At 41.0% G+C, this 25,743-nt stretch overlaps 1 protein-coding gene across 1 annotated transcript in view; it reads right to left on the bottom strand.

Annotated features, from left to right (window-relative positions):
- The window catches only part of GDI2 (GDP dissociation inhibitor 2), a 59,068-nt gene that overhangs the window by 8,028 nt on the left and 25,297 nt on the right, over positions 1-25,743 (bottom strand). Inside the window, exons 3-9 of the mRNA XM_073619394.1 lie at positions 24,603-24,702; positions 21,899-22,033; positions 19,764-19,962; positions 18,364-18,495; positions 15,339-15,438; positions 12,806-12,977; positions 379-523 (exon numbers count right to left, since the gene is read on the bottom strand). Of these exons, the coding sequence (XP_073475495.1) occupies positions 379-523; positions 12,806-12,977; positions 15,339-15,438; positions 18,364-18,495; positions 19,764-19,962; positions 21,899-22,033; positions 24,603-24,702 (983 nt within the window). The remainder of the gene's footprint in view (positions 1-378; positions 524-12,805; positions 12,978-15,338; positions 15,439-18,363; positions 18,496-19,763; positions 19,963-21,898; positions 22,034-24,602; positions 24,703-25,743) is intronic.

Here is a 25,743-nt window from a genome sequence, read left to right as displayed (position 1 = left end):
TACCTGGTCAGGATGTTAAACATGACATGAATGAGATCATTACCTTTTTGAACATCTCAGGTGTAGCTAGCGTGCACTATACAAACATATGTAAACAATAGAAAAAAATATTACATATTCAAAATTTATGGTAAAGACTAAACTGACTGCAAACAACTTAAGAGACAAAAAAGGAAAAATAAAATATACTGCTTTGTATGACATCTCCAAACTTATCAGTAATCCAACAGTGCATCATATAGGCAGCTATGTTCCTGCCTAATCTTCACTGAAAGCCAAAATGTTAGCTTTTAAGTCTGCCAAATTGTATGCTTATTTTATTAAAGTGTTGTAGTACTGAACAGTTCATCTTCACTTCATGTACCAACTGTGCCTTACTTCTGCTCAATGGGCTCCAGGAGTTCAATTGCAGGCCCGATTTCCTTCTCTGGATCATTCGTTTCTACAGTAGTGCTTACTATAGCAATATATTTTCCTTGAGCAGCCACGTTGTGTGCATATGAAATCATACACACATAGATATCTGAAAAAAATATAAATACAAGTGAACTAAACAATGACAACATACATTTCAGCAAACAATTAGCAAAATCTGGCATCCACGTTCAAGCCAATATAGGTGAATTCACATGCTATCAAGTTGATTTCAAAATTCTACCCATTTGTAAACACTCACCCTCACCTTCAATGGATGAATAAAATGTAAAAAAATTTGCTAGGCAGTAAAAGTATGAATATGCCAGTCTGACTGCTAAAACAGTTTTTACAATGAGCCAACCCGTGTGCATCTGCACTATTTGTTTACTCTTATTCTGCCATCTCAAGGATGAAGACGGAAGGCAGGCTGCCAGATTGAAGTTAATACTTACTTTTGGTCCCTTAAAAAGTGGGAGGCACATATACAAACTGTTGTAATTCCTACACTGTTCACCTGATTTGGATGTAAATACCCTCAAATTAAAGCTGAAAGTCTGCCGTTAAAGCACATCTTGTTTGTTTCATTTCAAATCCATTGTGGTGGTGTACAAAGCCAAAAAGATTAGACTTGTGTCGATGTCCCAATATTTATGGACCGGACTGTACCTATATGTCCCTTTGAATTCGCCGCCTATCGGGCACGCCGTGGGATCGTGTCATCGGGAGCAGTGATCACTGTCATGTTGTAGTGAGCACACACCCCCCCAGTTGGAATCAATCCCTAGGACACACTTAACCCCTTGATCGCCCCCTAGTGTTTAACCCCTTCCCTGCCAGTGTTATTTATACAGTAATCAGTGGCTATTTGTAGCTCTGATCGCTGTATAAAATGACAATGGTCCCAAAATAGTGTCAAAATGTAGCAGTCCTGATAAAAACCACAGATTGCCGCCATTACTAGTATAAAAAAAAATAAATAAATAAAAAAATGCCATAAATCTATCTCCTATTTTGTAGATGCTATAACTTTTGCGCAAACCAATCAATATACACTTATTGCAATTTTTCTTACCAAAAATATGTGAAGAATACATATCGGCCTAAACTGTGGAAGAAATTTGTTTTTTTTTATATATTTTTTGGGGATATTTATTATAGCAAAAAAGTAAAAAAAATGGCTTTTTTTTTTTTTTTTAATTGTCGCTCTTTGTTTATAGCACAAAAAATTAAAAAAAAAGTTGCAGAGGTGATCAAATACCACCAAAGGAAAGCTCTATATGTGGGAAAAAAAGGACATCAATTTTGTTTGGGTACAATGTCGCACGACCGCGCAATTATAAGCTAAAGCAACGCAGTACAGAATCGCAAAAAAATGCTCTGGTCAGGAAGGGGGTAAATCCTTCCGGCACTGAAGTGGTTAACTGTATCGCCTCCATTTTGTGAGCAAGTAGAACATAAGGCCAATAACACAGATGAGCCTCAACAGATTTCAGAATTTTTACCCAAGTACAAAAGTCTTATCACCAACTGAGGGACACAGGAGTGTAAAATATCCTAAAATATGGGACATTCAAACGCAGTTCACCCGAGGGGCGGACAACACACAAAGATCCAACAGATATAGAAATCTTACTAGAAGGATAGAAAATAGACAGCTTCCTATGGAGGCACTCGCCAAAGGAGGAGACAGGAGTGTGGTGGGGGACCCCAGAAGGAGGAGGATCAGGGCTGCTTTGTGCAAAACAATTTTTGGTATTAACTAAATTATTATTAATTATTATATATTATGTTTCCAATGCTGCAGCCGCTGCCCGATTGGACTACCCTTAAAAAAGGACAAGTTAATCTTTCAAGGAAAAAATAAGTGCACATATTTTTTGCAGGACAAGACAAAAAAAAAAAAGCATGTATTAGTTTCCCCCCCCCCCCAGCAGGAGCCTTGAAAGCATTGCACCAATGATCAGCGGTGCAATGGTCAGACTTCGAGAGACAAGCTCTGCTATACCTATATATAGGCTGTCTGTTGAAAGCGGCAGGGCTTGTGAGTGAACTACGAGAGTGCTCATCAGCAGTTTATTCAGAACTACAAGCCATAACAGTGTGGGGTGGATTTAGAAACTGGTGGCAGGAGCATGTTACACGTTCCACCCTAAAAACGAGTGGAACATGTTCTAAAAACTGAACTTATCCTACAATGGATGGAGAATTCCCCCACACTGGGACAGCGGGACAAGCTGCTATCAAAATACACTGATCAGCGAGTGCAACCTCTATTCAAAATTTTTCCAGAATGTTCCTTCAACAGAAGAAATCGATCAAAATGGGCAAACACTAATTGTGATTTGGCTGGCCCCTGCTGAACTGGCCAAATTTCGCACAATGTATGTCCAGTTTTGAATGGTTATCACTCGAGCAGGTATCCTATAACTAGTGTTTACCCTCCCCCATGGTTCTGGAGACCACTCAAACTTCTCATCGCTTTCATAATTTTCCCAACACTTCTTCTCGGTAAGAAAGGTCACAAAGAACTATAGAAAGGTTAAATCAACTAGCAAGAACAAAGATAGCATAACATATCTGACACCAACACACAATCAGCAAACTCCACATGACGCGCGAATCAGCACCCAGCAGGGTGGATAAAAAAAAAAAAAAATCAATGATAAAAAAAGAAAAAAGGATTTTTTAAAAATCTAAAATCGATGTTTTTATCACATTTTAACCACTGCCTACCCCGCCCATAGTCAAATTACGTCCGCAGGAAGGATCTCCTATCCTGGGCGGGCGTCATGATGTCCTGGCCGCCTAGGGTGCGCGCAACAGTCACTCGGGAGCCGATGCGCGTGCCCGGCGGACGCGATGTCTGCCGGGCACCCGCGATTGCCAGTAACAGCGCTGAGATGTGGATCTGTGAGTGTAATACACAGATCCACGTCTTGTCAGTAGAGAGAAGACCGATCATGTGTTCCCAGTACAGAGGAACACTGATCGGTCTCTCCCCCCGTGAGTCCCCTCCCTCTACAGTTAGAATCACTCCCTAGGTAAAATTTTACCCCCTTGATTGCCCCCTAGTGTTAACTCCGTCCCTGCCAGTGATTTATACAGTAATCAGTGCATTTTTATAGCACTGATCGCGGTAGAAATGTGAATGGTCCCAAAATAGTGTCAAAAGTGTCCGATGTGTTCGCCGCAATGTCAGTCACGATATGTAGAATACATATCGGCCTAAACTGTGGAAAAAATTTGAATTTTTTTTTTAAATTGGGATATTTATTATAACAAAAAGTAATTTTTTTTTTTTTTTAAACTTGTCACTTGTTTATAGCGCAAGAAATAAAAACCGCAGGGGTGATCAAATACCACCAAAAGAAAGCTCTACTTGTGGGGGGAAAAAAAAAAAAAATAATTTGGGTACAGTGTTGCATGTCTGCATAATTGTCACTCAAAATGCGACAGCGCTGAAAACTGAAAATTGGCCTGGGCAGGAAGGGGGTGAAAATGCCCTGTATTGAAGTGGTTAATAGATTTTTACTTTAAAAAGCATTCTAAAGATAGTTTTGATAGTTTTCTATTTAAGAAACAGTAATAATTTCGCTTATTCATCGTGAAATGGAGCTTAGTTATGTAGCATGAGGCTGTATATGCTGCAATATTTACATTTTTTGGTAAACTCAATGAATCCAAGCTCTGCAAGCTGAGATAACATAAACTGCATTGATGCATTCACACAATTTCACAGTAACCATGAAATAAAACAAAATTCAGGAATATTCCTTTATCCCATTGTTTTGCAAATCTATGTACACTACAAACTGTATGATTGAACCGGTTTCTGAAATCGCCGTTTTACTAAACTGACAGCTTATTATTCTAAATGGGTAACCTTCGTTTTGTTTGCAAATATTAAACGATTCTAACTACAAGCAAGAATAAGTCCTTACATTTAAAGAGCACCTGTCATTTCAGTTCCATCATGGCAGCGCGTTAGTGGGCATCCACTCACCTGCTACCGCCACGTCCCTCACCTTGTTGTGCCACTTCCACATCACCAGCCCTCCCATTAAAGTGAATGGGACTGTCGGTGAGTCAACAGCGGGTCAGGGGAGGAGAAAGGTGACAGCTGCTCTTAAAAAAAAAAAAAAAAAAGTAACCATTTCTCGCCCAGCCTATAGCAGAATGACGGCCAGGCGGTGGTTCAGTTATTCTGACTGGGCGTCAAACGACGTCCTGCATGATAATGGCTGCCGCATGCCCGTGGAGGCGCGCATCGCGGCGATCGATGGTGCAGTGTGTCAGTCTGACACACCGCTACACTGGTCTCAATAAAGAGCCTCCGCCAGAGGCTCTTTACCACGTGATCAGCTGAGTCGAATCACGGCTGATCACTATGTAAACAGGAAGAGTAGGAGAGCCGATCGGCAGCTCTCCTGACAAGGGGGGTCTGTGCCGATTGTTTATCAGTGCAGCCCCCCCTCGGATGCCCACCCAGGACCACCAGGGAAGCCCCTAACATGTGGATGGCCAGGTACATCCCCCATAGCCATCCACATGTGCAAATTATTGCCCAACATATGCCAATCAGTGCCCACAATTGGGAACTGACTGGCACCTCTACAGCACAACTAAAATCAGTGATGCCCAGCAATGCCACCCATCAGTGCCCATCCGTGCCAACTATCAGTGCTGCCTACGAATGCCCATCAGTGCCACCTATGAGTGCCCATCATCAGTGCCACCTCATTGGTGCCCAGTGCCGCCTTATCAGTGCCCGCCAGTGCAGCCATATCAGTGCCCGTCATTGAAGAAAACATTTATTTACAAAAAATGTTAAGAAAAACTTTTCAAAATTTTTCGGTCTATTTGTTGCGCAAAAAATAAAAAAATTGCAGAGGTGATCAAATGCCACCAAAAGAAAGCTCTATTTGTGGGAACAAAATGATAAAAAAAAAAAAAAATTTGTTTGGGTATAGTGTAGCATTCAAATTGCGTCAGCGCTGAAAGCTGAAAATTTACTTGGGCAGGAAGGTGAATAAGTGCCTGGTATTGAAGTGGTTAAAAAAATGGTTCTTTTTACTAGCGATTTAACCATTTCCGCCCCGGACCATTTGGCTACCAAATGACCGGGCCACTTTTTGCGATTTCGGCACTGCGTCACTTTAACTGACAATTGCGCGGTCATGCGACGTGGCTCCCAAACAAATTTTTTTCCCCCCCCCACAAACAGAGCTTTCTTTTGGTGGTATTTGATCACCTCTGCGTTTTTTTTTTTTTGCGTTTAACCACTTGCTGACCGCCTCACGCATATATACGTGAACAGAGCGGCACGGGCAGGCAAAATCACGTACCTGGTACGTGATTGCCTTCCCGCGGGCGGGGGGTCCGATCGGTTCGCCGTCAGCGTTTTATAGTGACAGGGCCCCCCATATACATATATCTAATAAAAGGTTTTAACCCCTTGATTGCCCCCTAGTTAACCCTTTCACCACTGATCACTGTATAACTGTTACGGGTGACGCTGGTTAGTTTGTTTATTTTTTATAGTGTCAGGGCACCCGCCGTTTATTACCGAATAAAGGTTTAGCCCCCCGATCGCCCGGCGGTGATATGCGTCGCCCCAAGCAGCGTCAGATTAGCGCCAGTAGCGCTAACACCCACGCATGCAGCATACGCCTCCCTTAGTGGTATAGTATCTGAACGGATCAATATCTGATCCGATCAGATCTATACTAGTGTCCCCAGCAGTTTAGGGTTCCCAAAAACGCAGTGTTAGCGGGATCAGCCCGGATACCTGCTAGCACCTGCATTTTGCCCCTCCGCCCGGCTCGGCCCAGCCCACCCAAGTGCAGTAACGATCGATCACTGTCACTTACAAAACACTAAATGCATAACTGCAGCGTTCGCAGAGTCAGGCCTGATCCCTGCGATCGCTAACAGTTTTTTTGGTAGCGTTTTGGTGAAATGGCAAGCACTAGCCCCAGGCAGCGTCAGGTTAGTGCCAGTAGCGCTAACACCCACGCACCATACACCTCCCTTAGTGGTATAGTATCTGAACGCATCAATATCTGATCCGATCAGATCTATACTAGAGTCCCCAGCAGTTTAGGATTCCCAAAAACGCAGTGTTAGCGGGATCAACCCAGATACCTGCTAGCACCTGCGTTTTGCCCCTCCGCCCGGCCCAGCCCAGCCCACCCAAGTGCAGTATCGATCGATCACTGTCACTTACAAAACACTAAACGCATAACTGCAGCGTTCGCAGAGTCAGGCCTGATCCCTGCGATTGCTAACAGTTTTTTTTTGTAGCGTTTTGGTGAACTGGCAAGCACCAGCGGCCTAGTACACCCCGGTCGTAGTCAAACCAGCACTGCAGTAACACTTGGTGACGTGGCGAGTCCCATAAGTGCAGTTCAAGCTGGTGAGGTGGCAAGCACAAGTAGTGTCCCGCTGTCACCAAGAAGACAAACACAGGCCCGTCGTGCCCATAGTGCCCTTCCTGCTGCATTCGCCAATCCTAATTGGGAACCCACCACTTCTGCAGCACCCGTACTTCCCCCATTCACATCCCCAACCAAATGCAGTCGGCTGCATGAGAGGCATTTTCTTTATGTCCTCCCGAGTACCCCTACCCAACGAACCCCCCCAAAAAAAGATGTCGTGTCTGCAGCAAGCGCGGATATAGGCGTGACACCCGCTATTATTGTCCCTCCTGTCCTGACAATCCTGGTCTTTGCATTGGTGAATGTTTTGAACGCTACCATACACTAGTTGAGTATTAGCGTAGGGTACAGCATTGCACAGACTAGGACACACTTTCACAGGGTCTCCAAAGATGCCATCGCATTTTGAGAGACCCGAACCTGGAACCGGTTACAGTTATAAAAGTTACAGTTACAAAAAAAAAGTGTAAAAAAAAAGTGTAAAAAAAAAAAAAAAAAAAAAAAAACAAACAAAAATAAAAAAAAAAAAAAATAGTTGTCGTTTTATTGTTCTCTCTCTCTCTCTCTCTATTCTCTCTCTATTGTTCTGCTCTTTTTTACTGTATTCTATTCTGCAATGTTTTATTGTTATTATGTTTTATCATGTTTGCTTTTCAGGTATGCAATTTTTTATACTTTACTGTTCACTGTGCTTTATTGTTAACCATTTTTTTGTCTTCAGGTACGCCATTCACGACTTTGAGTGGTTATACCAGAATGATGCCTGCAGGTTTAGGTATCATCTTGGTATCATTCTTTTCAGCCAGCGGTCGGCTTTCATGTAAAAGCAATCCTAGCGGCTAATTAGCCTCTAGACTGCTTTTACAAGCAGTGGGAGGGAATGCCCCCCCCACCGTCTTCCGTGTTTTTCTCTGGCTCTCCTGTCTCAACAGGGAACCTGAGAATGCAGCCAGTGATTCAGCCAGCTGACCACAGAGCTGATCAGAGACCAGAGTGGCTCCAAACATCTCTATGGCTTAAGAAACCGGAAGCTACGATCATTTTATGACTTAGATTTCGCCGGATGTAAACAGCGCCATTGGGAAATTGGGGAAGCATTTTTTCACACCGATCTTGGTGTGGTCAGATGCTTTGAGGGCAGAGGAGAGATCTAGGGTCTAATAGACCCCAATTTTTTCAAAAAAGGAGTACCTGTCACTACCTATTGCTATCATAGGGGATATTTACATTCCCTGAGATAACAATAAAAATGATAAAAAAAAAAAAAAAAAAAAAAAAAAAGCGCACCCCTGTCCCCCCTGCTCTCGCGCTAAGGCGAACGCAAGTGTCGGTCTGGCGTCAAATGTAAACAGCAATTGCACCATGCATGTGAGGTGTCACCGCGAACGTCAGATCGAGGGCAGTAATTTTAGCAGTAGACCTCCTCTGTAAATCTAAAGTGGTAACCTGTAAAGGCATTTAAAGACTTTTAAAAATGTATTAATTTTGTTGCCACTGCACGTTTGTGCACAATTTTAAAGCATGTCATGTTTGGTATCCATGTACTCGGCCTAAGATCATCTTTTTTATTTCATCAAACATTTGGGCAATATAGTGTGTTTTAGTGCATTCAAATTTAAAAAAGTGTGTTTTTTCCCCAAAAAATGCGTTTGAAAAATCGCTGCGCAAATACTGTGTGAAAAAAAAAAATGAAACAACCACCATTTTAATCTGTAGGGCATTTGCTTTAAAAAAAATATATAATGTTTGGGGGTTCAAAGTAATTTTCTTGCAAAAAAAAATAATTTTTTCATGTAATCAAAAAGTGTCAGAAAGGGCTTTGTCTTCAAGTGGTTAGAAGAGTGGGTGATGTGTGACATAAGCTTCTAAATGTTGTGCATAAAATGCCAAGACAGTTCAAAACCCCCCCAAATGACCCCATTTTGGAAAGTAGACACCCCAAGCTATTTGCTGAGAGGCATGTCGAGTCCATGGAATATTTTATATTGTGACACAAGAGACAAATTTTTTTTTTTTTTGCACAAAGTTGTCACTAAATGATATATTGCTCAAACATGCCATGGGAATATGTGAAATTACACCCCAAAATAAATTCTGTTGCTTCTCCTGAGTACGGGGATACCACATGTGTGAGACTTTTTGGGAGCCTAGCCGCGCACGTGAACCCGAAAACTAAGCACCGCCTTCAGGCTTTCTAAGGGCGTAAATTTTTTAATTCACTCTTCACTGCCTATCACAGTTTCGGAGACCATGGAATGCCCAGGTGGCACAAAACCCCCCCAAATGACCCCATTTTGGAAAGTAGACACCCCAAGCTATTTGCTGAGAGGTATAGTGAGTATTTTGCAGACCTCACTTTTTGTCACAAAGTTTTGAAAACTGAAAAAAAAAAAAAAAATTTCTGGTCTTTCTTCATTTTCAAAAACAAATGAGAGCTGCAAAATACTCACCATGCCTCTTAGCAAATAGCTTGGGGTGTCTACTTTCCAAAATGGGGTCATTTGGGGGGTTTGTGCCATCATGGCATTTTATGGCCTTCAAAACTGATAGGCAGCGAGGAGTGAAATCAAAAATTTATGCCCTTAGAAATCCTGAAGGCGGTGCTTGGTTTTTGGGGCCCCGTACGCGGCTAGACTCTCAAAAAGTCCCACACATGTGGTATCACCATACTCAGGAGAAGCAGCTGAATGTATTTTGGGGTGCAATTCCACATATGCCCATGGCCTGTGTGAGCAATATATCATTTAGTGACAACTTTTTGTAAATTTTTTTTTTTTTTTGTCATTATTCAATCACTTGGGACAAAAAAAATAAATATTCAATGGGCTCAACATGCCTCTCAGCAATTTCCTTGGGGTGTCTACTTTCCAAAATGGGGTCATTTGGGGGGGTTTTGTACTGCCCTGCCATTTTAGCACCTCAAGAAATGACATAGGCAGTCAAACTAAAAGCTGTGCAAATTCCAGAAAATGTACCCTAGTTTGTAGACGCTATAACTTTTGCGCAAACCAATAAATATACGCTTATTGACATTTTTTTTACCAAAGACATGTGGCCGAATACATTTTGGCCTAAATGTATGACTAAAATTGAGTTTATTGGATTTTTTTTATATAACAAAAAGTAGAAAATATCATTTTTTTTTCAAAATTTTCGATCTTTTTCCGTTTATAGCGCAAAAAAATAAAAACGGCAGAGGTGATCAAATACCATCAAAAGAAAGCTCTATTTGTGGGTAGAAAAGGACGCAAATTTCGTTTGGGTACAGCATTGCATGACCGCGCAATTAGCAGTTAAAGCGACACAGTGCCGAATTGTAAAAAGTGCTCTGGTCAGGAAGGGGGTAAAACCTTCCGGGGCTGAAGTGGTTAAAAAAAAAATAAACAAAAAGCAATATTTTGTACTTTTTGCTATAATAAATATCCCCAATTTTTTTTTTTTTTTAAAAAAAGGGAAATTTCTCAGTTTAGGCAGATACCTATTCGACATATTTTTGGGAAAAAAAAAATAAATCGCAATAAAGCGTATATTGATTGTTGCTATAACTTTTGCGCAAACCAAAGAAGAAAACTAATGTGCAAAACAAAGGCGAGCCAAAGCAGCTAAAGAGCACTGAGAAGCCGCCACACATACGGCAGTGTTCCCACACAGAAAAACAAGGTAAATAGAGATATGTGGCGCTAACTCAAAGTGCATAAAATGTGATGAAATAAATATAATCCAATTCTTCAAGTAAAGTGCATATGCGTAAAGTGCTAAATCACATAAAGTGTCTAAACATCCATTAAATTCATAAGTAGTGACATCAGATAAACAGTGAAAATTCATGAAATATGACATCAAACAAATCCAAATGAAGGTTAATAAATCAAAAAAAATAGTCTAAAAGTGCATCAAGATGGGAAAAAAAAAAAAAATCAGTCAGATTTTGATAAAGTCACGTGGGCGGTGACGATGGTTACTATGTTGTTTTGAATAAACCGGTTTTGAATACTGCACAATGGGGATACTCCTTTCTATTGCATGCCTCCACCCAACTTGCCGAACTTGAGGCCTTCCATTGGAGATTTGCCAGACCTGTGATGATCGGACGAGACTGATCGATTGATGGTGTTTCATCCACTTCCTGGTTGCAGGCTTGACTTGACCTTAGGGGTCTTTGCTAGAGGTGAGAGGGTGGGGGAAACATGTGGCGCACCACGAAGTACGGTTATTAAGAGGAATCTGTCACCCATCGTTTGCACTTGCACTTTTTTCATCTATTTTTTGCACAAACTGTTTTACGAAGATTCACTTTGTTCACGTTGGAACTGTATTACATTAATTAGATCGACTTGCGGCTATTTTTATAGCGTTTCTGCACTTTTTGCGATTTCTGATTGCATGCAACTTTTTATCTCATGCGATTTTTTTTATTTTTTATAAATTTGTGATATTTTTTCATCTTGATGCACTTTGGCTATTTTTGGATTTATTCACCTTCATTTGGATTTGTTTATTTGACGTCATATTTCATTAATTTTCGCTGTTATTTATCTGATGTCACTTCTTATGAATTTAATAGATGTTTAGTCACTTTAATTTATGCAATTTTGCCCTTTACGCATATGCATTTACTTGCAAAAGTTATAGCGTCTACAAAATAGGGGGTATTTTTATGGCATTTTTATTATTAATTTTTTTTTTTTTTTACTAGTTATCGCGGCGATCTGTGATTTTTATCGTGATTGAGACATTATGGCAGACACTTTTGACACCATTTTGGGACCACTGTCATTTATACAGTGATCTATGCTATAAAAATGCATCGATTACTGTGTAAATGACACTGGCAGTGAAGGGGTTAACCACTAGGGGGCAGGGAAGGGGTTAAGTGTGTCCTAGGGAGTGATTCTAACTGTAAGGGGGCATGGCATACCGTGACACGTCCCAATGAGAGAGCAGACGATCAGTGTTGTGTCACTAGGCAGAACAGAGAGATGCCTTGTTTACAAAAGCATCCCCCTGTTCTGCGACCCGATCGTGGGACACCGGCGGACACAGTATGCGGACAGGGTAACGGAGACCGCGGAGCGTGCACGCCCACTAGGGGGCAGGTGCAAAGCAGCGTGTGTATATACATATATATATATATATATATATATATATATATATATATATATATATATATATATATATATATATATATATACACACACACATACACATATATATACACGTTGCTTTGCCTTTCATATACAGTAATGCCAAACAGATGAAACATGAGGGTTTTTAGTGTATAGCTTTTTGCATGCTCTTAAATTAGTTTCTCAAAACATAGTATTTTAGATTCACTTTATTAGAATTCAATCTTTCATTAGTAGGTACTTTTACATTGTAGTAATATATTGAATTTTTATTCAAAATATAAGTTTGATAAACATTTGTACAACTATCCAGGGGTGTACAAATTAAAAAATACTATCTATTCAATGGGTCCTGGGCTCTTAAAGTGAACTTTTGCAAATTTTAAAAGCAGGGGATTAAAACTGGCAGCCCTCCAGCTGTTGCGAAACTACAAGTCCCATCATGCCTCTGCAAGGCTGACAGTTACAAGCACGACTCCCTACAGGCAATGCCTCATGGCACTTGTAGTTTCGCAACAGCTGGAGGGCCCCAGTTTGAGACCCCTGCTTTAAAGGCTTTGTAAAACAGCAAAACTGGTTTTGCATCCCAAGGTGCAAATGGAAGGCTGAAGTCTTTTAGACTGGCTAAAACTTACCTTTGGCACTGGAGAGATTTAACATTTCTATTGCTTTTTCTTATCTATCCCAGCAAGACTTAAGGTTTTTCACACACACACAGAAAAAAAAAAAAAAAAAAAAAAAAAAAAAAAACACAAAAATCTAACCTCGAAACGCCTATAATTTTCTATACTTACAAGTGCAAAAGTAACTTCTAGAAAAACTCACCAGACTTCCTGTTGACCTGGTTTTGAGGAATGATGATCTGGCAGGAATTGGCATCATTTGTGTTCTTAATTGGGTGGTTTAGAATACAGATAAGACGAATAACCTTCCCTACTTTAGTGACACGGTCTGGAACATAACTAGGGTCACAAATCAGCTGCTTGCATCTGGCAACCTGAAGACAGAATAGAAGGTAAAATGCATCCATTAAAAATGAGTTTATTTTATAGAGCGCAAAACTAAATTATAAAAAAAAAAAAAAAAAAAAAAAAAAAAAAGATTTTCACCACAACAAAATAATGTTCACACAGCACATTGTAATCTCAGCACTGCTGTATCTCCAACCATAACTTCTACGCCAGCATCAGGGCAACTGAAAGACCAAGAAAATGCAAAAAGTGGGGGATCTTACTCTTATTTAAGGCAAACTATATCATAGATTTTCTCAACTCTTACTTTAGAGAAACCCATGAAACAGTTTTTAGTAGGGGATCCTAACTGCCCATTTATTTTTTTTTTTTTACAGTTCATAGTTAACAGAGTTACTGTTAACTATGAACTGCAAGGGCCCGCCTGATTGCATACAAATTGAAAGTGTTTAGACTTGACCTCATATTACCGTATATGTTTTTGATAAATCTAAAGAAACATTGTACAAGAAAACTGTCTTAAGTATGGCCAGCCTAAAATGAATAGTCTTCCCTGCTGTGAGGGTTTTTTCCCCAAACTTGGATGCTGTCAGCACTCGGTGCTCTGAGGACCTCCAGTGAGCCACAGTAAGCCACATTCCCTTTCATCTCTCCCCACCTCTTCCTGCATTGACAACAGGATTTGTTCATATGTACATTATTGAATAAACTATTCATGTTTACGTTCCACTGCCTGTTGTGAGACTGCCTTCTGTCAGCACATTGAGTGCTGGATCATTTTGTTGTACATAGTTTTATCCATATCCTCCAGCTGCACTGGGTCCAGACCCCACATTACTAATTGATCCCTTCTTATCCACACATGGCCACATTTTACCCCTGGTGACATTTGTTATCTAAAATTAATAGTTCAGAGCACATTTGTAAGATTAGTAGGTTGCAGATATAATCATACATAAAAGAAAGTGGTGTGCTGTAATGGTCAGTGGGAAGAATTAACTCAACATTAGGATTCATTGAAGACTGACACATCGGAGTTCAGCATGAACAATGCCAACACTACAGACAACTAAAATGGGTCACTGGTTACTTTCCTATCATCAAGGTAAGCTCTACCAGTCCCATGCTCTACCTAATAGCATTGGTACCAGAATTTTGCAGACACTATCAAGCAATAGATTAAATATCAGTCACTGTGTTGGGAACAGGTATATAAAAAGGAAAAGCTGCAAATAAAATCCATAAGGGCTTAGGTCCAGGTTTACTTTTATTACCTGGCATAAAACGCGGGAATACCAGTTTTGTAAACAAGTTTATTGAAGTAAAAAAACATGAAAAAAGTAATGCAATCACGTGTCGTATTGTTATAACCAACCTCTGGGGCTATGTAGTGCTTGCTTGTCCGCATTTGGAAAATTCTGAGATGTGTCTTACCACCCACAAGTTCCAATTCGTGGTGGTGGTGGTGGGGGGGGGTGATGTGTGTCAGCTGAGCTTGGCAGGGGATTGCAGGAGCTGCGGGGGAGCCACTGTGGGACTGGCCATAACGGTGCTGGGGAGAAAACAACCGCAAGCTGTGGCAATTCACACCGTGGAGACAATACTGGTAGCGGCGTCAGCAATGACATCACTCGCTGCACTGGCGGGCAGAAGCTGAAGCCAGGGAGGAGGGAATACTTGGAGGGCAAGCCAAACGTGTTGGTCCCATTGCTATGACATGTTTCACGATCCTGCACCTTGTCAAGTCATGATTTGATGACTTGCAGGGAGCGTGAAACATGTCGTCATAGCAACGGGACCAGATTTAGGCTTGCCCGCCAAGTATTCCCTCCTCCCTGGCTTCAGCTTCCGCCCGCGCAGCGTGTGATGTCATCGCTAGACGCCACTACCAGCGTTGTCTCCACGCTGTGAATTGCCACAGCTTGCGGTTGTTTTCTCCCCAGCACCATTATGGCCATTCCCACAGTGGCTCCCACGCAGCTCCTGGAATTCCCTGCCCAGCTGACACTCCCCATGGGAACTTGAGTGGTGAGACACATCCCAGATGGCTTTTTCAACTGCGGACAAGCAAGCACCACATAGCCCCGGAGCTTGGTTATAACAGCTGACACGTAATTGCATGACTTTTCATGTTTTTTACTTCAATAAACTACGACTTGTTCACAAAACTGGTATTCCCATGTTTTATGCCAGGTAATACAAGTACACCTGGACCTAAGCACTTATTAATTTTATTTGCAGCTTTTTCTTATGGTTCTTTTGCCCAGGAGCAAGGCCTAGTAGCTAAAGTCCACTTGTTTGCAAATTTGACCTTTTCTCCACAAATGTTGTCCCTCCCATTAGGCACCTGATCATTTTTATGGCTTATATAAGAAAGGAAAGCCTACCTCTCCTTCTGATTTTACACCAACAATCCTTCCATTCTCCATAACTAACTCTTCTATCGGCTTGTTTAACATATAAGTTCCTCCATAAATGGCACTCAATCTGAAAAACAAGAAGACCACAAAATTTTTTGGTGGGCAGCACTCCTGAATAGTCTTGTGGGTGCTCACCACTGGAATTTACCCAATCAGCAGTATGAAGAAAAAGCACTTCAAATAGTTTGTTAATGAAATATTAGCGACTTGCTTTAGATATTATCAAAAAGAAGCCCAATGTCTGTATTATCCCATGTAAGATTTGTACAGTATCTCTCAATTACTATATTCCTGTATTGCCATAGCTTAATTTGTTACAATTTGAAGGTTATACTTAAATTATATTTAAAGCTGTAAGTGGTAGGGGTGTTCTGTAGTCACCAATGTCTCTTTGACAGCTACAAAAGATTATTCTTTGGAAATGGTTAACTACTATGTCATTTCCGGTAACCAGAGATTTAAACCGATACATTATAATTACTACTCAGGGTGTGTCCAACCCGAGGAAGGGCTAAAGCAAGCTTGAAAACGATTGTCTTATGTGATTGCACAGGTTTGCCTAATGAATATGCTGAGGAGATTCCTAAAAAAGGATCTGGAGCACTAACATATTTGACTGATATTGTATATACAAACACACAATGATCAGCCATAATATGACCAACCACCATAACCCACCAAGGCATGAACTCCACTAGACCTCTAAAAAAGGTATGATGTGTTATCTGGCACCAAGCCATTGGTAGCAGAGCCTTGAAATCCTGCAAGTTGCTGGATCAACTTATTTAGCACATGCCACAGGTGCTCAATTGGTTATGGAGAATTTGTAGGCTAAGTCAACACCTCAAAGCATTGTGGGGTTACTTAAACCATTCTTAAATTCCTCAGCCAAGGCCACATTCTTCTATTGCTCCGTGATCCAGAACTGATGCGCACATGGCCATGGCAGGCACTTTTGGCTGTGGACAAAAGGTCAGCATCATGGGCACCCTGACTGGTCTGCAGCTACACAACATACTGATGTGTGCTGTGTGTTCTGAAACATTTCTATTGGAACCAGTATTAAATTTTTCAGCAATCTCAACTATCGTAGCTCTTTCATTGGATTGGACTACACAGGCCAGCCCATGTGCATCAGTGAGCCTTGGCCATCCATGACCCGGTCACTGGTTTTCCTTCCTTGGACCACCTTTGGTAGGTCCTGACCACTGCAGACCGAGAACATCCCACAAGAGCTGCAGTTTTGGAGAGGCTCTGACCCAGTCTTCCAGCCATTAAAAATTGGCTATTGTCAAAGTCGTTCAAATTTTATGCTTGCCCATTTTTTCTGCTTTGTACACAATCGACTTCTGGGACTACATGTTCACTTACTGCCCAATATATCCCCCATCCACTTTCAGATACCGTTGTAATGACATGCACTTTACCTGTCAGTGGTCATGTTATGGCTGGTGTGTGTTCGTTCAAAAAAAAAAAAAAACCAAAAAAAAAGCACAAACCAAAACATTCTTTAACAATAATATTATAAAAAAAAAATTATAATATATAAGAAGAGACCCTATAAAAATGGTGGTAGTTACAATTTATGTCTTAAGATATTTGTACTACTGTTAATCAGATCTATTTCAGTGTTCACAAGAAGCGAACCAATTTTTAAGTAAAAAAAAGAACATTATATTGTGTAGCACAAAGGGAATATAAATGCATCAAGCGGGTTTGATGCTTTTAGGAACACAGGTCATGTAAAAAGCATAGTATTCCATGGCTTTGGTTCACATCTATGCGTTGGGAATCTGGTATGAAGGGGGAAGAAAAAAAAAAAAAAAAAAAGGGTCCTGTGCGTGTTGATTGCAGGTGAGATGCGAATTCCTATGGTGCAGTGAGAATTTTACCTTCACAGACTTCAATTGAACTTGCGGTAAAATTGCAGCACACAGTTCACATCTCTGAATGGTTCACCATCTGCCTCCTGAAATTTACACTAAAATCACACCTGTCCAGCTCAAAACGCAAGGCAAATTCGCACCTCACACAAAAACAACAACAAAAAAAAAAAGGATCAAATTCGCAGTACATCGCATCACACTAGTGTGAACCTAGGCTCAAAAATTGATTGGTCCTGCAATGCTACCAAAAACAAAACAAAAAAAAAACAACAACTGTCCATAGGTAACACCTTTAGCCCCCCCCCCGTTCACACCAATGTGGCTTTGAAATCGCACTTTGGGTTGCTTGGTGATAGCCAATATACTGGGCACAATCAAGGTTTTAGAACATGTGTGCATCAAACACACAAGTCTGGCTTTTTATGTGGGTGTGAAACACCTACAAAATTTTAGGTTTAATTTTATTACACTTTCATTTTTCAAAAGTAACTTTATTGTTCTTACAAGGGGGTTTAGCAGCCCCCCCCCCGCCCATGTAATAAGCATATTGCAGATGACAGGTTCTCTTTAGGAAGACATGTCATCTCTGGAATCAGTTGGAGATAAAAAGTCTAGACCGTGCTTGATCAGCTTCTTCGCTGGCCAGAGCTACCATGACCTGACAACTGTGAGCCACTTTTAGGTTCACAATATCCATGGGAGATCAGCAAAAGTGCAGCGATTACATGGCTAAAGATTTCTACTGCAAAAAAAGAAAAAACGGCTGCACTCCAAGATGAATATGAGTCCTTTATTGATCCATTCAAGTGACACCACAGGAAAAACGACAATCAAGGCATTAAGGCAGACATGTTTCACACAGTATCATGTGCTTAATATTAATCATAGCCAGCGATGTTCTTTGTCTTTTCCCATAAAGATTACCAATTAAATACAATCTAAATACACTCCCAGCTGCTATTTAGTTACCTGCTGGCACTGTCATTGCCATAATAGTTATGGCTGAAAGGATTAAATCATTCAGATTATTTTTTAGCCAACAAAAAATTAAACTTTATAAAACTGATAGCTGCAATATTAAACTAGAGAGAAAATCACTTCCTTACCTTGCAAAACCTTGTGGCAGCTCTCCAAGGCCATAGAGTGGATAAAGGTAAGGGCTTTTGCCATATCGTGCAAGGGATCCACTGTAAAGCTTAATCCTATTTAAAGTCTCAAGACAGGGCTGACTGAGATAGCTAGCCAAAAGAAGAAAAAAAATAATTAACCAATGTACATGGACAAAACTATGTTGGAAACATTTTGGTGTAAAATAAGCCAATATGAACATATCTAACTTAAATGTGTAAATATCAGGGGTTTATTTAGGAACCATTATCAATGCTCCAAGTGACAGACAGGATCAAGTCAACATAGATTTACAAGTCCAATCATGTAATACTGTACCTTAAAGCTAAACCCCAGGAACAAAAAAAATTTTTTTTTTTTTTTTTTTATTAGGATTTCCTAATTGCCACAAAGGCTATAAAACCCTTTTGTGTGCATCAAATGTCTTTGTTTTTGCCTTTTTGCAAACAGTGACATCACTGCTCTACATAGCCTGTCCAGAAAGTTGTGGGAGGGTCCAGCAGGTCCCACCCACTACAGGCTGTCTGCAGAAAAATACAGGAGAGGGCGGAGCCCAAACAGGTTACCCTGCACAAAGAGAGGGCACAGCAATGACTGGTCTTAACTACAGGAAGCTTTCACAGTGGATTCGTGCAGAGATCTTGAAGAAAAACACAAAGCACACCAAAATAAGAATACTCTTGCATTTAGATGCTTATCCTGGAGTTCAGCTAAAAAAAAAAAAAAAAAAAAAAAAACAGACTTCTGTACAGCCAAAACTTTTATTTTCCCCACTCAGTGTTCAAGGTTTTACAGTTTTTTTTCCTTTTTAATAAAATAGGCAGCCACAGATAATATAAAAAAAATAGTTTAAGAGCAGGCACTCAACAGAATTTTGCCTTGCCTGTTTGTAAACTCACCCCATTAACACCTTTCTCAGTCCCATTATCCTATTAGAAAGCCGGAACAAGATGGTGCTACAAACCTCAACAAAATATGCACATAGACTGTTAGATATCAAAGACATTTACCACTTAAAGACCTAGCTGGCATAGAAAATTGGTCTAGTCTAAAAGGTGTACAACAGCCAAGTACCTTTAGGTATAGACTTTTTTCTTTTTACACAATGGCCTAAAATCTTCACTGAAATCTTGGTTTCGCAAGCAAGGTATGGCTATGAAATATAAAAGACCCCACACCACTTTATCTTTTGGGCCCATAATAGATAACCACATTGAAATAAAGCTGTGCCAACGTCCCTGGAGCCTATGTAGGTTACATTTTGGTTTGCTGAAATTGTCTGGAGGATGTTCCTCCTCTGTTCATGTGGTACATGTCTGCCATTTCTTATTAAACAGAAATAAGGCTGTGCCATACACAATAAAAAAAACAAACTCACTCATCAGTCCTGTACAGAGCAAGAGCATGGCCTGTGAAGTCAACGACATCCTGACCCAAGTCAAACTTTTTGTAAACCTCTTGCATGGTTGTTTTTTTAGGATCAACTCCTTCCATTGTTTTTGGATCATTTTCATCAAAATTTGCAACAAAGCCAAGGAACTTCTTAAACCTCCTTTTCTCGAACAAGCCCATCAAACCTTGAATAGCATTATAAAAATAGTTAAAGACATACAAACAAGTACATTGCCACTGTAACTATAACCAGAAACTACCATAAAGTTTAACCACTTAAGCTCCGGAAGGTTCCCCCCTTCCTGACCAGGCCATTTTTTGCAAATTCGGCATGGCGTTACTTTAGCTGACAATTTGCACAGCCGTGCGACGCTATACCCAAATACAATCCCCTTTTCCCCCCCAACAAATAGAGCTTTCTTTTGGTGGTATTTGGACCAATATGTATTCTGCTACATCTTTTTGGTAGAAAAAAAAAAAAAAAACAACCCAATAATCGTATATTGATTGGTTTGCGCAAAAGTTTTAGGGTCTACAAACTATGAGAAATATATATATATATATATATATATATATATATATATATATATATATATATATATATATATATATATATATATATATATATATATATATATATATATACACTGTATTTATCGGCGTATAACTCGCACATTAATTTTAAGAGGGAAGTTTCAGGAAAAAAAAAAAAAAACTTAAATTTTAAATAAGGAACTTTGAAGCAAAATATGGGTCAGTGACCATCTGCAGCCTCACCATTACCATCAATGCAGCCTGATCAATGCCCATCTGCAGCCTCACAAGTGCCATCAATGTAGCCATATCAGTCCACATCAATTGCAGCAGCCTCACCATTGCCATCAGTGCAGCAGCCTCATTGATGCCCATCTGCAGCCTAGATGGGGCAGGGAGGGGGCGGGATGAGCGCCGACAGATTACATAAAGTGAGAATCTCCTATGATAGACAGAACAGTGGTCCAATGGCAGCCCAGGAGACTGGACTTCCTATTACAGAGGCCACCAAGTAAACAGGAGACTCTCACTGTATGTAATCTGACGGCGCTCGTCCCGCCCCCTTCCCCGCCCCCACCGAGGCAGCAAAAATTGAAGTATGGGCGTATAACATGCACACGCTATTTGCACCCGATATTCATGGTAAAAAGAGTGAGTGATATATATAATATTATATATACACACACTAGTAATGGCAGCAACCAGCGACTTATAGCAGGACTGCGATATTGCGGTGGACAAAAAAAAAAAAATTAAAAAAAAAAAAAAATCAGACACCTGACACTTTTTGGGGACCAGTCACACTAATACAGTGATCAGTGCTAAAAAATATGCATGGTCATTGTACTAACACCACTGGGAGGGGTTATCAGGGGCGATTAAAGGGTTAAATGTGTTCTTAGGGAGTGCTCTCTAACTGGGAGGGGGAGAAATGTGCTTGTACTATGGGAACGCAGAGATCCACGTTTCTGCGTACCAGAAACACAGGATCACTACCTTCCCTCCTCACAGAATAGTGATCTGTCTTGTTTACATCGGCAAACCGCTGTTCTGCTTCTCTCAACAATGATAGGCAGGTTAGCTCCCGTTGTGTCCAATCACAGTGGGAGCAGGTCGCAGACGGGGCCGTGCACCTCAGACCCAGATCACATGATCTGGCACAGAGCAGCCGCTTTGCCACAGTATATTTGTGTGGGGAGGTCCAACACACAATCTAGGGACTGGTAGAAAGCCTTAAGGCTGGTATTCACAGACTAAAAATTCAGCAGTAATCTGCTGAATCTCACTGTGTACCGCTGCCTGTTCAACAGAAGCCAGTCTAACGACTGGCTTCTGTTGAAGGTCATGCTGAAAAACCTGCATTTGATCAGCGTGTGCAGCCAATTGCTACAGCCTTCAGTGTATTCTAACAACGGGGGATTGCCAGCTGTCAGAATACAATAAGAAGCAGGAAAGATCTCCATCGATCCACATCGCTTGTGTGGATGCGAAGATCTGTCAGTTTTTTTCCCTTCAACCCGCTTGTTGAATGAAAAAATTCCCTGTGTATACCCCATTTTACTGTTAGCTGAAATAAAAGATACTCACTGGATGACAGAGCCTCGGTTTCTGTTGAAGGCACCTTGTAGATCCTTCCACCTTTGTAGACAAAGCTGCCTTCAATTACTTTGAAATCCAGATAGCGTGTAACTTCAGTAAATAGCAGCATTTTTACCAACTGACCTAGAAAAAAAAAAAGATATTATTACTACAAAAAGTTACATATCGAAAGCCCAACTCCAGACAAGTGGCTCCAAGCTTTGGATAAACAAGAGTAGCGCTTTAAACAGTAGAGTTGCTGTCGGTGATCCCATCGGATTCTGAAACAAGTAAGAGGTGTCAAATAGAACAGTAAGGAAAAGCTCCCCAAAAAAGGGACACTGACAGCATTTAAAATCTTATAAAAAGGATAGGACCCTTACCTATTCTACATATTGAAGTTGGACTTTAAAACTGGAAGCTAAAATGAGCTCTAATGCAATATCATATTTATATTATATTTAGAAAAACTAAACCTGAACGAGTAAAAATAGGTCCAAAGCAAATCAAACTGAGCAATTCGCCTTCAAATGTCATAGATTTTTCCTATATGCATACACAAATATTGGTTTTCCAGTATAAAGGCTCAAATATTAGTGCAACAGAGAGCCACAAAGTACATAGGCATTTTAAAAACTTTAATTTCAAGTTAAGACAGGGCTGTGGAATCTTGGAGCCAGTTTTCCTTTTTTTAAACCAACCGCTTTATTTTCAGCGACAAAACCCTGTCTCTTATTTAGCCCTGATGTGTTTACAGATGCACGTCACAGGTTTACATAGGAGGTGCTAGTATGTGAAGAAGCAACACAACCTAGATGTCCTATAAGAAAATGACTTATTTGCTAAATGTTCTTCACTGATGTGCACTGATGAGGCGGCTCAATTAGCTGACACTGCAGGAGCCACCGCAGCATTTCACCCCCACTTCCCTAGTTTCTCCATCCCCCTTCACCTCCTGTGCAGCTCCCCCCCGACCCTTCTCCGTGTGCACCCCCCCCCTTTACCTTGTGCAGCTTTCCCAGGTTACAAGCATTGGATTCCCAAAGAGCCGATTTCCCTGGGCAGCGGATCCCGCCTTGGGGTCTGGATCCCTATAAGATTGACACCCCCAGCAGTGTACTGCTGAATCCCTTCAGAAAAGCTGACTAACTCGCTCCCCCAGTGTCCCGACTGGATTTCTTCTTCAGTATTGCAGCAAGCAGGCTGAAACCCCAGCTGGGCGTGGTTCCCGGCTCCCCTCCCCTGTGATCAGCGGCAAGGCAGGCTCACTGTCACACTAAGCAGCTGGGCTAGGCAGAATTCCCAGCCAGGGTCTGGATCCCAGCTCCCTCCTGCGATCAGCGGCATGGAGAGCTCAGTGTCGCACGAAGCAGCCTAATGCAACCTTCCATACACAGGCCAGCTAGGCCGACAAAAGCCCAGGCACCAGGATGAAATGTCTAGTTGCCATGACGACCTGGGATTCATCGGGGCCCCTGTGTAGTTACATTTCCACCCACACTTCATAAAAAAAAAAAAAAAAAAAAAAGTGATCACAATCAGATCAGGACCAATAAAACAAGAAAATGTTCTTTGTAACAGAGGTGCTACTGGCAGGAGTGTATCTCTGGACACCATAAGCGGTGGGAAATGCAGTCTTGTATAAAACAGATACTGGAGTTACAGAAAACACATGCCACATGTTTTCACCTGGTTGGGTTCAGAATTAAACTTAAAACATTCACTATATCTGGACTCCCACAGTACACAGAACATGGAAATGCAACTGTATTTTAGTAAATATAAACTGCTAAATACCTTTCTCATCAGCAGTCTTGTGACTTCTGTCAGTGTCTGGTTAAAGCTTGTGGGAGGAATTTTCATTCTCCCCAGATTGTCCTATGAGGCTGCAGGATCCCTGACCTTCTGTCTGGACAGTGCTGATCGGCCCTGTGCTGATCACATGCACCCTCCCAAGAAAAAAAACAAAAAAAAACAAACACTAAGCAATACACACCAAACTGGGCGTGTGCAGGTTACCCCCCCATGGCTCATCAGATAGATTGGGGACTGTAGAAGAAGGGGAGAATCAGAGGAGACAGGATAGGGGACAAGCTGTACATGCTCAGTTTGGTGTGCATTACTAGAGAGTTTTTTCTTTGGAGAGTGCATGTAATCAGCACAAGGCCAATCAGCACTGTCCAGACAGAGGGTCAGGGGTCTTGCATTCTCTTAGGACAGTCAGTGCAGAATGAAAACTCCTACTAACTTAAATCAGACACTGATAGAAGTCACAAGACTGCTAACTGCTGATGAGAAAATATATTTAGCAGTTTATATTTACTAAAATAATTGCCTTCCCATGTTCTGTGTACTGTGGGAAACCAGGCATAGGGGAATGCAGGCTCCTTTAGTAACACTTTAACAACCACATTTTAGCAGTTGCTCTCATCTGCTGAACAGCAAGAGACAAAGCTATAATGGGGATTAAGGTTTTCTATGACAACAGTGAGAATTCAACAGGTGTAACTTTCCGTTGGTTGGCAGTAAATGGACTGCCAAGAAGGTCTGTAAAACAAGAATATGTTTAACAATTCAATTTATTGGTGTTTGTATAGATATGTATCCAGAACCAATTCATCTGCATATGAACTGCTGCTGAACTAACGTCAGAAGGATTACAAGCTAATCTATTAGTCATAAAAGGTTTACAAGAAGATAAACTGAGTCTTACCATCAGCCATAAGAAATTTAGGAATCAGATCCACATTCCAGTCTCGTCCCCGTCCCATTGACTCTGGGGGACTTCCAGGGAGGTTAAACCTTTTGTACAACTAAAAGTTAAAATAAAATTTATAAATACAAATATTGTCGACATGTTACACATACAAAAAAAAAAAAAAAAAAATTAAAATTTTATAAAACTTTGGTCATAAGTGCATGCGTAAAGAAAAAAAAAAAAAAAAAAACAAAAAAAAACAAAAACACACCACAATGTGTGCAGTACTTCTCTGCAATACAAAAACATCCCCCACGTTTTAACTTACCAGTCCAGTAATTTTGATTCTGCTGGACTGAAGTGTTATGCAGGCCATACACAGAGCAAATTTCTTTCCTTCGCTCGATTGCCCCATCAAGAGACAGTGCTGACAGGGGAATCCATTGTATTCTCCCGGGGGGGGGGGATGTGGCAGATTGGCGGGGGGAGCCGTCCCCACCGGGAAAAGACAGTGATTAATGCTAGCAGCTATATTAGCTGCCAGAGACAATTGTAGATAAAAGCCAACAGGCTGGTTGTACCCAAGTTGATGCTATCAATCAACTTGGAACATGCAGCCCACCAATACATGGTTTGAATCTCAGCTGGTTCCTGCAGCCGGCCTTAACCTAGTCTGATGGACTACAAAGCTTCTCACCTTATGTTATGGAGATGAGGGAAGGGTGTGTTTTTTACTTTAGCAGGGCATAATTAAGCGGGGCTGGCAACACTCTTTGGGATTTCAGTGCAGATCAGCAGGTATTTTTCCACTAAGGGCGGGGCCCTGTTGAAACCTTTGCGTTTTAACATGTGCATTGTAAAGCAAAATACAGGTGTCTTAAGAATCAATGTTATTCAATGAGGCTGCTCAGATCTATGCGGTGCAGCGTGATGTGCACATATTTATTTTATTTATTTCAGGTACTTATATAGCGCCGTCAATTTACGCAGCGCTTCACATATACATTGTACATTCACATCAGTCCCTACCCTCAAGGAGCTTACAATCTAAGGTCCCTAACTCACATTCATACATACTAGGGACTATTTAGACAGGATCCAATTAACCTACCAGCATGTCTTTGGAGTGTGGGAGGAAACCGGAGTACCCGGAGGA

This window comes from Aquarana catesbeiana, linkage group LG03 (genome assembly GCF_042186555.1).
Source record: "Aquarana catesbeiana isolate 2022-GZ linkage group LG03, ASM4218655v1, whole genome shotgun sequence".
Lineage (NCBI taxonomy): Eukaryota > Metazoa > Chordata > Amphibia > Anura > Ranidae > Aquarana > Aquarana catesbeiana.
The sequence above is the reverse complement of the archived record's forward strand: the minus strand, read 5'-3'. Positions and strand labels throughout refer to the sequence as shown.